At 37.1% G+C, this 14,685-nt stretch overlaps 4 protein-coding genes across 5 annotated transcripts; 1 reads left to right on the top strand and 3 right to left on the bottom strand.

Annotated features, from left to right (window-relative positions):
* The first annotated feature begins 81 nt into the window (after window positions 1-81).
* Window positions 82-800, top strand: LOC18030799. The gene has a single exon (XM_006414291.2). It carries the CDS (start codon window positions 118-120, stop codon window positions 670-672), a length of 555 nt encoding a protein of 184 aa, XP_006414354.2. The 5' UTR covers window positions 82-117; the 3' UTR covers window positions 673-800.
* Window positions 801-802: 2 nt separating this feature from the next.
* LOC18030801 lies at window positions 803-2,339 on the bottom strand. The gene is made up of 2 exons (XM_024149008.1): window positions 1,959-2,339; window positions 803-1,294 (listed from the first exon to the last, which is right to left on the bottom strand). Exons 1-2 carry the CDS (start codon window positions 2,310-2,312, stop codon window positions 896-898), a joined length of 753 nt encoding a protein of 250 aa, XP_024004776.1. The 5' UTR covers window positions 2,313-2,339; the 3' UTR covers window positions 803-895.
* On the bottom strand, window positions 2,165-4,915 carry LOC18030802 (pentatricopeptide repeat-containing protein At4g16390, chloroplastic). 2 transcript variants are annotated; one of them, XM_024149304.1, is made up of 2 exons: window positions 2,742-4,915; window positions 2,165-2,416 (listed from the first exon to the last, which is right to left on the bottom strand). In XM_024149304.1, the coding sequence occupies exon 1, from the start codon at window positions 4,854-4,856 to the stop codon at window positions 2,754-2,756; it is 2,103 nt and encodes a 700-aa protein (XP_024005072.1). In that variant the 5' UTR covers window positions 4,857-4,915; the 3' UTR covers window positions 2,165-2,416; window positions 2,742-2,753. The 2 variants fall into 2 exon arrangements, with proteins under 2 accessions (XP_024005072.1, XP_006414357.1); XM_006414294.2 differs by having other exon boundaries at window positions 2,302-2,441.
* Window positions 4,916-5,453: 538 nt separating this feature from the next.
* On the bottom strand, window positions 5,454-7,098 carry LOC18030803 (protein PYRICULARIA ORYZAE RESISTANCE 21). The gene is made up of 3 exons (XM_006414297.2): window positions 6,949-7,098; window positions 6,457-6,538; window positions 5,454-6,342 (listed from the first exon to the last, which is right to left on the bottom strand). The coding sequence occupies exons 1-3, from the start codon at window positions 6,970-6,972 to the stop codon at window positions 5,693-5,695; spliced, it is 756 nt and encodes a 251-aa protein (XP_006414360.1). The 5' UTR covers window positions 6,973-7,098; the 3' UTR covers window positions 5,454-5,692.
* Window positions 7,099-14,685: the final 7,587 nt, after the last annotated feature.

Raw genomic sequence — 14,685 nt, forward strand, 5'->3', positions numbered from 1 at the left:
ACAGTTTCTTCCGTTTTTGAGAAAAGAGATAAGGTCAATGAGAGCCACACAATCCAAATCTGAATGTTTAGTATATAAGAAAGAATCAGACTCCAACAAGGAAGAAGTGAGATAATTATGATGATGTCTCTCCCCAAAATGAAAATATCTTGTCTGCAATCTCACCTCCATTTGAGCAGTAGCAAATCATTAGCACCAGCAGCTCAGGCGTTTCCGAGCTCAAGCATAAGGAGCTTAACATCATGCCGCGTTCGGTGCGGATCAGCAAGAAGAAGATTGTCGTCGAAAAGTAGCCAAACCGGGTTTGAAAAGGCACAACCTTTGGGTTTGGAGAAGAAGCAATGGAGGAGATATGCTCTAGTGAGTGGTGTATCGGTAGGGTTGATGATGGCTTTGGTAATGGGAATGGATGCAGAGAAGGCGATGGCTTTGGGTCCAGAAGGTCCATTGATGGAAGAGTTTTGGGACAACGTGAGAAGGTACGGTCTTTACGCTCTCACCGTCAGCACCGGAGCCCTCTCCGCCGTCTTTGAACCCATCTTTGAACTCCTCAAGAATCCAATCTCCGCCGTTCTCATCGTGATCATCTTAGGTGGAAGCTTCTTTATCGTCTCACAAGTTGTCTCCGCCATGATTGGTGTCAACGAATTCGCTTATGATTACGGATATTGACCAACAACAATTACAACTACAACTAGAGTTTGTTCTCTTCAATTAATACTCTGTTTTGGTCATCAATATTCTGCTTAATTGCTTATGCAGAGTCTTCTTTATCAATTTAAATTTTGTTACACAATCAAGCAACGAGGCAGGGACATTTTATTGGACACAAATGCCACCAAATCAGTTTTTACATTGTAAAGTTGTTAAAGATGGATAATTTGGATACAATCTTTCAATCGTACTTGTGAGATTCCTCAGGTCGTCCGGCGACGTAATCCATGATTCCCTCGCCGGTGCCTTCTTCTGAAAACTGTTGAAAGCCACCGAAAGTGATGGCCATGGCCAAGAAGGCGGCCGTTGACGCAAACAGAGGCCAGAAATAAGCTAGTATGTCTAGAATCCTTGGTGCTGCGTACACGAGAGACGATACAATCACGCACACAAAGATTGCAGCCATGAAATGGAATTTGTATTCCATTAGCCTTGCTTGAATCTCCATTTCCTTTCTTCTGATCGAATCCAGGGGAGAGAGAGAGAGAATAGGAGAGATGTTGAAGCCAACACTGTGATGATTGCAATTTGTGAGGAAGGAGATTGAGATTGGTTTTAATGTCAAAGTAGGTACCTTTGGCTCTGTTGATCAACGCAAGTTCTCAAGTCCTTTTCTAGTGGCTGTGTGCTTTGTTGAAGATTCCCTTGTTTACCATTAATTAACCCATTTAAACATGATTACTCTGTCTGGAATGACATGAATACCCCTCACAGTTTAGAGATTGTAAAGGGACAGAATCGTCATTTCAGGATTGATGGATGTTGGATGAGGCCGTGGAGATGCCTTTGTCCGGGTATCGGGTTTTGTCTCTTTTCTTCATCTTGATTACCAGACAAAGACTATGTTTAATTATAAGAGAATAATGAGGGAATAGGGATCGAATCGCTTTGCAAAGTTTCTTCCTTTTCATCATATCCAATGGAAAGGCATCTACTTTCTCTTCTTTGTTTACATTACAATAAAAAAAACTTTGAGGATTTTGAAATAAACACACTGAAGTCTTAACCATCAGATAACTCTGGCATTCTCCATTAATAGGTTTTTAAAAACAAACCCATTAAAAAGAGCTGTAAGTTAAACACTTTACAGATCAGCAGTCACAAGATCTTCTGAAAATACAAAGGAGAATCCAACTACTAGACTGAGTTCTTATAAAACTTTTCTCAGTTCTTCTACTCAGCTTCAAGCCACTGCGAGATTCAAAATTATACAGGCAGCAAAATGACTATCAAAAGTTATCTACCTCTACTATTGTCTGCAAAGATGGCTTCCATTTCCGCTTGCAGCTCCTAAAAGCCTCCGGGAGCTGAAAGGAAACGGGCTTGCAGCTCCCAAAAGTCTCTGGGAGCTGAAAGGAAACCCCCTCTGCACTTTTCAGCAGCAGCAGCTCGAGCTGCTTCCTTGTCAGAGTAATCTTTATGCACCTCCTTCTCCCTGTTTTCTGCTCAGCTGCTGCCTCCTCCCGAGGTGACTCCTTGGCCTTCTCTGTTGATGCCTCATCCAACCAGACATCTCCAACTTTGTTTCCATGATTGCAGCGGAATGTGTTAAAGCAGTTTCCCATGATGCGTAGTGATGTGATGATGCCTTGATTCATACAGTTTTATATTCAGCTCTTGGACCAACGTGCACACCATCATATGCCCACTAACTCTTTTCTTTATTACGGTCAGCTAATGTAGTAGCACTTGAAAATCATATCTTGTTTCACATGCAAAATGTCAAACTGGGTCTTCATTAATTACATGTACAATGAAAAAACATAGGATCAATAGAGCATGTTTGATGCTTCTGCAGGGCAAAGTTAAATCGGCACCGCCCCATCATTAAAGTCAATAGGAGGATATAAAATAGCATGAAATAAGGAGAAGTAGACTATTCAGCTCTCTAAATTGCTTTAAATTTATAAAAATCGAGTTTGCTAGCATTACAAAATCTTTCCTGATCCAGAGAATTCCAGTATCAGGAGAAAAAGCTAAACAGAGAATAAAGGTCAAAGCCACATAGACATATCAAAGCTACATACCAAAGACGAGTGCTACGCAGAAACCTCTGCAGATGAACGTCTAGACTCCAGCCATGCCTTTGCCGCAACACTGGTGGTCAAAAACCAGCCAACCTTATCCGGGGCTTCATGGAAAGGAGCATTTAGCTCTTTTAAGTGAGACTCAAAAACAGCTGCCAAACCTTTGTCTGAGTATTTGTGTTTCCCATGTCCAGTGTTGATTCCAAGCAACGGAGGAAACTCTTCTCCGGATGTCAGAGCCACCTCTGATAAGTCGTTCATCCAAACATGAAGAGCCGTCAAGGCTGCCCCGAGAGAGAGACTTTTCAGATGTAAGGACCATTGGGTCGCAGATTTCGACTGAAGACCTGAATAAATGTCATACTCCAGCCCCAGTTGTAGGATCTCACAAGCTCTTTCTAACTTATTGAGATTGACACACAGATCAATCAAGCAATTCAAATATGCTTTCTTTACATCAGAGCCTATGGAATCAATCAACTCAGATGCTTCCTTCTTGAACACCCCTTCCTCACAGTTTTCCTCCTCGACCAACATCTTTACCACCTGACCAAGCTTTGGCTTAGCCTTCTCGACACAGCCAATGAGTTTACTGATCTCCTCCCTCGGTGTCTGGGTCATTACATTCAGAAGGCACCCACAGAATCTGTCGTCCGGAGTTATCCCCAGTTCCAACACTTCCTCGAATGTCCTCACAACATCATCCACTTGCTTGGCTTTCCCATAACACTGGATAACTGACGTAAGAACAAAAAGAGTAGGCTCAAAACCAGCTTCTTTCATCTGAACCAGAGCTGCCTCAGCCTCTGAAACCCTCCCACAGCAAGAGTACACAGTGATTAACGAAGAGAAGGTCCAGCTATCAGGAACACAAGTCCCAGAACTCTTCATATCTTGAAAAATCTCAAAAGCCTCATCCACATATCCAATATCAGCACACATGGACAAGAGAGTATTGTAAAGAATCACAGTTAGTTCCAATCCTTTTTCCTTCATCTCTCGGTAGATAACAAGTGCGTCGTCTCCATAACGAGCTCTACCATAGGCTCTAATAAGAGCAGCATAAGTATTCCAATTGGGTTCAAAGCCATTGGTAAGAAGATCTTTGTGGATTATCTTAGCCTGCCAAGGCCTCTTGGCTTTACCCATAGAATCTAACAGCCTATTGTAAATGACCAGATTTGGCTTCACCCCAAGGGACTTCATTTCTTCATAGATATTGAGACACCCATCATAGTTTCCAGAATAGCCATATATCCTAATCAAAGTCGAAAACGTAACAGGGTCAATGCGCCATTTCTCAGTCCTTGCACGGTCATACAAGCTCAAGGCCATCTCAACGTTACCAGCACGCCCGTACGCGTCGATCATAGCTGCCAAGGTGACATTATCAGGCTCACAACCATGGAGAGGCATTTTCTCAAACCACTCAACAGCTCTCTTGGGTAAACCACACTGCCTAGCACAGCTGATTAGCGTCGTGAAGGTTGCATTGTCTGGCTTGACCCCTCTCTCAAGCATTTCGTCGAACAGCTTCTCTGATTTCTCGAGATCCTTGGATTTCCTGAACACCTTCATGGTGACATTGTAGAGAATCACTTCCCTGCTCGGTTTCAACGTCTCGAGCAGATTGTTCAGCACAATCGGCGCAGTTTCTGGGTTGGTCATGTTATTGAGGGTAACAACAGCATCTTGCTCAAACAGCTTACCACCAAACCCAGTGATTACATCGCAAACATCAATCTCGTTTGCGGCACAAGCGTCCAGAGACTCGGCTAGTTTGACAAGAGAAGAATACCTCGAATCGTACGACTTTCTACGGAGCTGAGAAGCTCTGGGGCTCTTAGGATTCACCCAGACGTAGCTTTTGAAGCCAGAATCTGGTGAATTCGCATCAAGTGTGGGTTTTTCGCTCTGGGTTTCCTGCGGAATCGCCTCCTGTACTGAGACATGGCTTACTTGGAGAAGGTTTCTGGGGTGGGAGGGAGAAGAATTGGGGTTGTAATTGCAAAAGAAACTCCTTGGAGTGGATTTGGGATATACGGAGAGAAGATTGCAGAGAGGAAGAGGGTCATGGAGAAGAGATGAAGGAGAGGAGCTTAGATGAAATGACATTTTTTTTTGTTTTGGTCACTTTTTCGCAGTTGCAGTTCTCGACCTTATCCAACAAGCGAGAAGATGCAGCGTTGAAGAAGAAGAAAAATGCGAAAGAAGAAGATTGTGTTGTTTCAGTGTTCCTGTTGGTAACTACGTGCTGTTTCTTCCCAAATAATTTGACAGCTGAAAACCCATTATATGTGTATCAGGCCCATTAAGTTATAACATTTTTGTTTTCTTATCTTACAAGGGTTTTAACATTTTTTTGTTTTTATCTATAAGAATGAAAAAAAACAAAGGAGTCTTTTTATATAAAAAAAAGTTTAGATTTACAAAAAAAATTGATCTGGAAATTCCTTTTAGGCTTTTATATAATTCTCTCAAAAGAAATCGTCACTAAATGAGATTAAAAAGTCATGTGTAAAATGTTTCTTATGCATGATGCGTCACAAACGTGTAACTTCGGAACTTCCCAATACTGTATATCTCACCGACACTTTTATTTGAAAAAAAAAAGTGTTAAATCAAAGGCACAACACAGAAAGTAGTTAATTAATAAAGCGAAATACTAACGACAAAACAAAAAGTAAAGCGAAATACTATTATTGGTTGATATTTGAGAAAATGAAACAATTTTCCTTTAATGTTTACAGTTACAGCTTCAAAATGGACAACCAAATGGAAATGGCTACCATATACAAAATACAACGATCCTTCCTTCCTTATTTGTTTCTCCTATTACAGAATTACACGTAAACATGTCTATATATCTTCTTGATTATTTGTATAAAAGAAAAAGATTTGAAGAAAAATCAGGGATTTCAAAGAAGAGAGAAAGTGGGAGAGACGAGTCATCACATGATGGAGCAACTCTGTGGATTTTCTTCGCTGAAGTAATCGCATCTGGTGAGGTGGCATTGTCGGTAGCTAGGTGGTGGCCCACCTCCCCAGCTATCGTAGACTGGTCGGCCATAGCACTCGTACGGCTGCGGCGGCGGCATTCCATATCCATTGAACGCAGGCCCACCTCCAAAACCATCGTAGTAAGGCCCACAACACATCGCTACGGGTTGACCCTGTGGCATAATCGGCACCATTTGTGGTGGTGGTCCCGGCTGCTTCGGGGCTGGAGCCGGAGCTGGAGCTGGTGCTGGAGCTGGTTTAGGCTTCTCCGGTTCTTTAGGCTTCTCGGGTTCCTTGGGCTTTTCAACTTGTTTAGGCTTCTCGAGTTCTTTGGGCTTTTCAGCCTGTTTAGGCTTCTCGGGTTCCTTAGGCTTCTCAGGCTCTTTGGGCTTTTGCTGAGGTTGAGGAGCATCTTTGGGCTTTTGCTGAGGTGGAGGTTGTGGCTGAGGCTGAGGTGGCTTGGGTGGCTCTATGATCTCGATGGTCTTGATTGAGCCACCGCCTTTGGAACAGAGTTTGTCCATAATCTTCTCAGGGCTGCAGCAAACCACCTTGATGATGACTACGTTGGACTTTTCATCGAACAATTGGTCTCTTATTTCTCTTGTTCCCAATCACAAAAAAGTTTTATCCACTCAGTCCATTTCCTCACCAATCGAATCAAAATCAAAACAAATAGTAATTCAACAAGAATAAAAAGAAGGAAGAGACTCACGAGGGAATTTGCAAAGAACTTTCTTGACCTTCTTGTAACACTTGGCGCAATCAAGATCCACCTTCAACTTCATCATAGTTACCTGTTTTTCGGATATCGACATCAGTAAATATCATAAGGTTCTTCTGCCTTATAGTTAATTATGGTAAAGTCGGATCAAACATACTTTGGATTTGACGTTTCTAAGGATCTAGTTACTGGGAAAGAAAAAAAGGAAGAGACAGAAGAACTGATTCCATCTCTGACACAAGAAAAAGAAAGAAAGAGATTCTTCTCATAACTTCCACAAAGTTTACTCTTTTTAATTCGATCTCATTTTTTTATAATCCACACAATCCATATACAAAAACCACCACAAGATAATAATAATAAAAAAAAAACAAGAAATGAGCAGAAAAGCAGTATCAAAAGCTCCACATAAAAACCACAACTTTCTCTACTGAGAGAAAAACAAAAAAAAACAAAACAAGGAGGAGGAGAAGAGAAGAGAACCTTTTCCTTGCCCTTCTCGGCCATGGCTTGGAACGGAGATCTGAGATCTGAGATCTGACGGTGGCTTAGAGTCTACTTCAAGGAGAGAGAGACATTGGTGGTGGTGAGAAGTGTAGCTTTTTATAACACAGACTCTAACCTGACTCAACCAATGATTTGGTGACACGCGTACGTAGTTGGCATCCATTTTTAATTAATCAAACCTTCGCCATCTCTTTTTGATCTTATATATCTCTATATATATATTTACTTTTTGATTTTTATTTTTCAAAAGAAAGAAATTGGTGAGCGTACAATAATGAAATGAATCATCGAAAAAAGAAAACCCTTTTCACATCTCTAACTTTCATAGTTGCCATTAATTGCCCTGACCAATCTTTCTTTCTTATTTTCTATTCCCAATGATATTTACTGCTCATCTGAATTCGATGTTTCGTTCTTTAGTTCTAATTACTTTAATGATTAATTACATGAAAAATTAAAATAAAGTTTTTAATGAAGAAATGGAACGTGAGTCGGCTATTTCAATCATTCTTCCTTCAACGAAACTCTTTGTCTCCTTCTCTTCTTCTTACTTATTTATTTTTATCTTTTAAGAAATGGTAGAGAATCTTTTTGTAATTGTTTCTCCAGCTCTATTAATGAACCACTCCAATTTCATTAGTACCTCATCACATGCTTTGGAATCATCTAATATATAAATAGAGGAGAGAGAGAAACATAAATTTGTATGTCTAGCTTATCACTAACAAACAAATTGAACAATCATCATCTTCATCAAATTCTTCATTTCATACGTAAGAAGAAGAAAATAGAAAGAGAGAAAACAACAAAAGAAAGAGCTGGAAGATTCGTCACATGCGGATTTAGTTGGTAGAATAAAAACACTAATAAATGGGCCCTTTTGTTTTTTAAAGCTAAACTGAAAGAGACTTAAGAATTACGATAAATACTGGGGGACCCAATGACAATATTACTCAAATACAAAAAAAAAAAAAAATTGTTACTCTTATTGGACTCTCAAATTCAGATAAGAAACGCCTATCTTCTTCACTCTCAAGTCCAGTGGGCCGTTTCACACTCTTTTTCAAACATAGTTTGTCTATAATAAAATCTCATCTTATTTTTCAGTTTCTAAGAGTTTGTTTCACCCTATGATTTATGAATCCGAATACTGTGTCAGGAGCCACCGGAGGATATGTTCATTAACGATCTTGTTTCATGTAAAACGATACATTTTCTAACTATCTGACTTTTTCTTCATTTTTAATTCCATAAATGCACACAAATTAAACGCACTTGTTTGCTTTTTATGTAACAACCGTCAACCAACAATCATGTCAAGGTTTATGAGCTTTCTTGTTCCCTTTAAATTTAATTAAACCTTTGATCAACTTTGAATGTGAGATTCACTCGGATGAATATGTGCTTTGATAGTATGTAAGAAAATCTCGTAATGGTCTTATATTTCTTTTTCGACTGAATAAAAAATTGGATACAACGTTTAGGAACCAAAAAGCCTTGTAAAACAAGAAACAATATGAATCTCCTCATCAAATATATATTGAGAGGAGTAGGAGGAACTAAATTTGGAGACAAAGATCAGAGATTAGAGATCAGAATCAGTTGTCTGCAAACCTTGGGATTTTGGTTTGTGACAGACTGACAGTGAACCAGTTCTGAAGAAAGTTTGAAGCTAATGTTGGAATATATAGTTTGCTTGTAGGAGAGGAAGCTCTAATTCGGATAGTGTGGTCAAGAGTATTCTATGATTGCCAAGCAAGTACTAGGAGGTTCTTATACGCTACATTTCAGGAAGAGATAGGTAGTTGATGATGTCTAGCCATTGGTCTATTTTCTTAAGTATATATCCATTGCCAACAACTATGCAAGTACTATAAAATTTTGTCCTCAAACCAAACGGAAGTGTATCAATCGACCACTTTGCGAGGAGGATGAAGATTAATAAGCCAATTTGCAGAAGATGATACACAAAAAAGTATCAGAAGCTTGATTTCTTTTTATTTTCCAAAGGTCTTTACATTATCTTATAGACCAACTATGTCTAATATGGCAATACTGTTACCTATCCAAAATGTAATTATATCTTACGGAACAATATTCACAAAAACAAAAAAAATAGAAATAGAAAACAAGATATGTAAGACCATCTCCATTGGGAATCCTTGGCTTGGATTTTTAGGTGTTTTGAGGTTAAAAAAAAAAGAAAAGAAATGGGCTTTTAACAAAGATCGTCCCTTATATAAGAGTTTTTAGGGACACTCCTTAATCGACGTGGCATGAAAGGGATTGACTATTTTTGAGAGATTCTCTCTCCTAAATTTATTAACTTTAATTAAATCTTAAATTTATTATTAAAATAATATTAAAGGATCCTTAAAGAATCCTTCTATTGAAGATGCTCTAACAAAATATTTGAAAAATCTTACCACATTTATTGGTACAATATATGTCACTGAAACGTCCAACTTTTGGGTAAACGTATACGTAAGATTGAAGCTCTGTTTATATGATGTAATCTCAAATGTGACATAATTTACTTGTTAAACCAGTAGAAAACATTATATCATCTCAAATGTGACGTGTTCTACTTTATAAATCAGTAGAAAACTAATTTAATGATTGAGTTCACATTGTCACATGCATGGTGACTGGAGAGTAGGGATGTCGTTAAGGGTTCAAAGCCCACGGACCTACCATGTAAAGCATATCTAATAATCTATGAAATAAATTGGGTCCAACATGGTCGATTCGTTTAGGTATACAGGTTTAGCAGTTTTGAACCGCGGGTAAACTGACCATTGTTTTGGACGTCTTGGACTAAGGTTTTGTTTATGCCGAAAAAGAGATGTCATCTTGGAGTTTGGAAATTAATATTCTTGTTCAATCTTTATGGACGAGCCAGCGGCTATACCAAAAGATTCGAAGATTTTAGTCTGCAAATTGATATAGTTCTCGTGTTTAGGATCAATATAGTTCAAGTTATATACTTATATTCATTAGTTTTTTTTTCCCTGACTTGACGTAGCTAGAAACCATACTTCAAATCCTCATGGATTTTATATATGTAATGTTATAATCTTCCAATTCCTTATTAACAAACAGTAGTTATTCAACCTCAGTTTTAAATGTTTGTTACCAAATAACATTTGATTCAACCAGTAGCATAAAAGAAAAATACAGTACAAAATGTTATTAGAGATAAAAGAGTAAAATCTACGATGAGACAAAGAAGAAGATGCGGTAGTTCCATTGGTCATTTTCATTAATCTTTGTTACTGTTGACTTTTTAAAAAGCAAAAAAGGTTCAACACGGGCAAATCTTGGCCATAAAAGATTACATGTGTAGGCTCTCTTGTCAACGGTTGCCGATTGGTTCGTTACGAATCCCGAAAATCCCGTTAGTTCTTGGTGAAGCTGTAGGTGTTTCTCTCTTGAGATTTGAGGGCTGGCCTCGGGAAGATGTTCATGGCGACGAAGATGATAACTCTAGTTCTTTGGAGCTGTGGCAAAACGGGGTGGTCTGTATTTCGGCGTGCGCTACTTTCCCTTCTGGTTTTGTTTCGATTTTATTTTTAGTCTCGCAAACCATTTTCTTATGCTTTCGTTGTTGTTTGCTGCATTTGGTCGGATTTGTTAGTAGTTTTTATTTTCAGTCTTTCTTTGTAATCTCTATAATTTATGTAAAAAATTCGAAAATTGGTAATATAATCTTATTGTTTACCAAAAAAAAAAGTCTTGGACATAAAGCTCAAACGGCCCGTCAATTCTGAAAACATTTGGGTTTAAACGACTAGTTTCATCTTAATGTGTTTGTAGGAGTTTGTTTCACACTTTCACCTATGAATCTATTATATAAAAGTTGGGTTGTGTCTCACAATCTTGACACATCAGCATTTTTCTATGTAACACATCAGTTCTGACAATAAAAATCTGATATTTTAAATTTTAAATAATAATTAATTATATTACAATTAATCGTAAAACATTTATGAGTTTTGGAACTCATTTCATGTCTTTACTACTACCAAATTCTTCTTTGATTCATCAGTCAGAATTTCAATCGGAATTTAAATGGCAAAACCGAAAATCAAGTTTTGAAATTTCACTGAGATTATAAAGAGTTTGTAAGTGAAGGAAGTAAATGTGATCATGACTTTGGCTTCAAAAGGTGGTGATTGCTATCTTAAGATATTGGAGAAGATTTGAAAAAAAAAAAGATATTGGAGAAGGAAAGTCGCACAAAAAATCAGTTAGGGGTTTATGAAGGATTAGGAGTTAGGATCACAATATGATCACCTTTTGTATTCATTATCTAAGTTTTTTGTTATAACATAATTTAGGCAGTGTGTTATTAAAAGATTTCATATTTAGATAGAAATAGAATGTAGTTCCCATAAGGCCATAATTCTTTCTACGCTCGATTCTTGGGGTGCAAGATTTCTGAAAGAACGATAGGTAAGACTAGATTTTTACGTAATTTTAGAAGTTATAAAAAGGTATTTGTACTTTCTTAAATGTGATATGGCGATGTGTAGCTTGCATGGATGTAAATATTTTTTTTTTGTGTGCTAACTGTTAACATATAAAAAAAGTCAGAAAGTTTTCTGCAGTTTAAGCTGATCATCTAAATTTCATGTGCATAATAAAAACCTCCAATTAAGTGATCATATAACTTAAGCTAGAAAACATTAATTATTTTCTTTTTATTTTTTAATATGTGGTCGATTACAACCGAGACTAATTGGAAATTTAGAGTAAAAACTACATATAATTTAAAAATGTGTTTACATTATATATAAAAATAAATACGAACAAATAATTTTAACGTAGATCAATTCATACATTTTATCAAATGACCGCTTCTATACCGAATTAGGTTGTATTTGTTAAGATATTTTTCATACAAGTAAAATATTCCTAAAGTTTAAATTAAAAATCTATCATATTATATAACATAAATTATAATTTATAAAGTATACAAACCCGTGTGTATACACGGGTTTTCACCTAGTCTGGAATACATATATCAGAAGCACATGTCGGATATGTTTTATTTAGTCGATGTAATCCAATGAAAGCACTATACATTTTCTAACAATTTGCTTTTATTCAATGACGAATATCATGCCAATTAAAATGTACTAGTTAGTTATGACTTATACGGTTATACCCAACGCTTGGCTCTCTTGTCAGATTTGAAATTCCTATCTCTGCCTCTTCAATTAATTGTGGTTGTGTCTATCTACATATCTGCTGCTATTTTTAGTTGTTTAGTTTGTACACGTTTTTGGCTGTTTGGTTAGTGTACATTTTCGAACGTACTCCCCTGTAAAATATCAATTATTTGCTATATAGATCTAGAGAATGTTATGTGTCAAGTGCGATTATAGGTGAAATGGATTGACAAGAATATTTAATATTGAAAGAGACACACAGAAAGATACAAACCAAAAAAAAAGTGTCGTCTCCGCTGAAAATTCAACTCTAAGAGAAAATTAAACAAAGAGATTGGAAAGCTCATGGGTCCCCATTGCAACTCAAAAGTCACTAAGACTTTGATAGGATTCTGTCCTTTTTTGGTGTGATTGTGAAGATATATCTTCTACTTTGTATGGCTCTGAGACTTGTACGATCCTCTACCCTATCTCTATCCATTCACACTGACACATAACGGATTTGATTCATAAAATTAATCACGAATAATTATTCAGTGAGATTAGGCATGGGATTAAGAACTGAACATAAATTCTAGATCTGAACGGGTTACTGAGGTTTGGTCATCTTGGTTTTGGCTCAGTTAATAAGATTGAACTGATCTGTATAAACACAAATTTTATTCGGCTCATCAAAATTTCCTGTTTCACATGAAATAAATTTACCGAATTATATACTGAACACTACCAAAATATACCAAAATATCTCTAAATCGTTTACCAAACCAAATTTTTGTAGATGTTAGAAAGCATAAAACCGAATTGACCCGAACTAACCAAAGTTGCAAGCCTAAGTGATACGGTAAAGTTTATGGTGGTGCACTAATGTGTAAAGTTTCATAATTTGATATTATGTTTTTGATCTATGCATGGTTCTTATATCAACCATTGGACGCAACAACATTTAATTTTTGTTACGGAAAAAAGCAACATATAAACTTCGACATAATTAAAACTCAAGATATCAAAGTATCTAACTATTTACATGTATACAGTAAATATGTGAATTTGGTCAGACAACGACAAGCACTTGAGACAATGAAATATGTGAATGGAATAGAAGGAATTCGTTTTGGTCGATGCAGAATCAAGCCAGACCCGCATGGTAATGCCTCGCTCGCTTTTTGCCTTTAAGAAAAAGGTATAAAAGGCCGAAATGAAATGATTGCTATAATTTCTTGGTGCATAATTATTTACTCAATGATATATATTTACGGTTCGTGAACTAAAATGTATAGATATAGTGCTGATTTTTTTCATGTAATAATAAGGAAAAGGAAGAGAAACACGAAGAAATCTAAAAAAGGGGTTTATCAGGGTTCAAGGGAATAAAGGGAATATCTACAATGAGGAAGTGTCGTTTTATGTGTGGAAGAAAAAGAAAGAATATAGTGTGGGGATTGTGTGATATGTCATCCTCTCAAATCCAAACACATTGCTTCAAAACTACTCAAGAATCTTATTTACCAAGTTGGTGTCGTGGTCTCTACAACTTTCTCTCTTACCATCTCATTTCCAAATTATATTCCTCGAAACAGAAAGAACAAAAACTAAACAAAAAATATTCCTTTAGCGATTAAAGAGCTTGACCTTTTGTTTTGGGTATCCGCTAGATTCTCAAGTCTCACCAATCAGCTAAAGAAGATTTTTTGATAATTACTTTAAATCCTCCTATTTAAACTATGAGAGGGATTCATCATTCATGCATGTTATTCTTGTTCATATACAGGTTTTGAAATATGTATGTATATATAGCCCGTATATGAGTATTTACCTTTGTTATTCAGCTAATTTAAATTTTTGTTCTTTTTCTTACAAAATCACGGTGAGAAACCAAACATAGTTTTATCATTCAGGACGCTTCTGACCAAAACTGTTTAACGTTGACACTTATTGCCCTAATCCATGTATATTATTCTCTTCTTTTTTTACGCTTCAGTTTTTTTTATTCCTCTTTATTCCACTTCATAGGAAAATCAAACCCTTTATTTTACTTTAATATTATTTGCCGTCGTTTCTTTAAATCACTGTTTCATTGACTCTTGAGTCTTCAAGGACAACCAATAGAAAGTGCTTAAAAAGGTAAAAAAAAAAACATATTCAAAGGACCAAAATCCACTCGCTCGTGTCCACCTGTCACTGCCACTCTGTCATGACCACGTTAGCATGATGTGCACGTGGATCAAGTTCTGTTCTGCGTACACCACGAGCTTCACACGCCCACGAGGCACGACGTCCGTCAGAAATACTAACGGCCGTTCTCTTCTACCTGCATATTTCTGGTGCATCAGCTCTCACGGCGTTGGGAAACGTGAAACGTCTGGTCCCACTCGAGTGTCAAAACGGGTCCTACACGAGACAAGCTTATAACTAGACAGAGATATGAGTGTGTCAGACTTCTGACGGCACGTGTGTCTCACACGCGTGGAAAAAATATGGTAAGCAACCATTTACAGCCTCCCAATGTGTCTAAACAATTTCTTACTCCTTAATTTAGTTT

The sequence above is a fragment of the Eutrema salsugineum genome, unplaced genomic scaffold (genome assembly GCF_000478725.1).
Source record: "Eutrema salsugineum unplaced genomic scaffold, Eutsalg1_0 scaffold_1, whole genome shotgun sequence".
Lineage (NCBI taxonomy): Eukaryota > Viridiplantae > Streptophyta > Magnoliopsida > Brassicales > Brassicaceae > Eutrema > Eutrema salsugineum.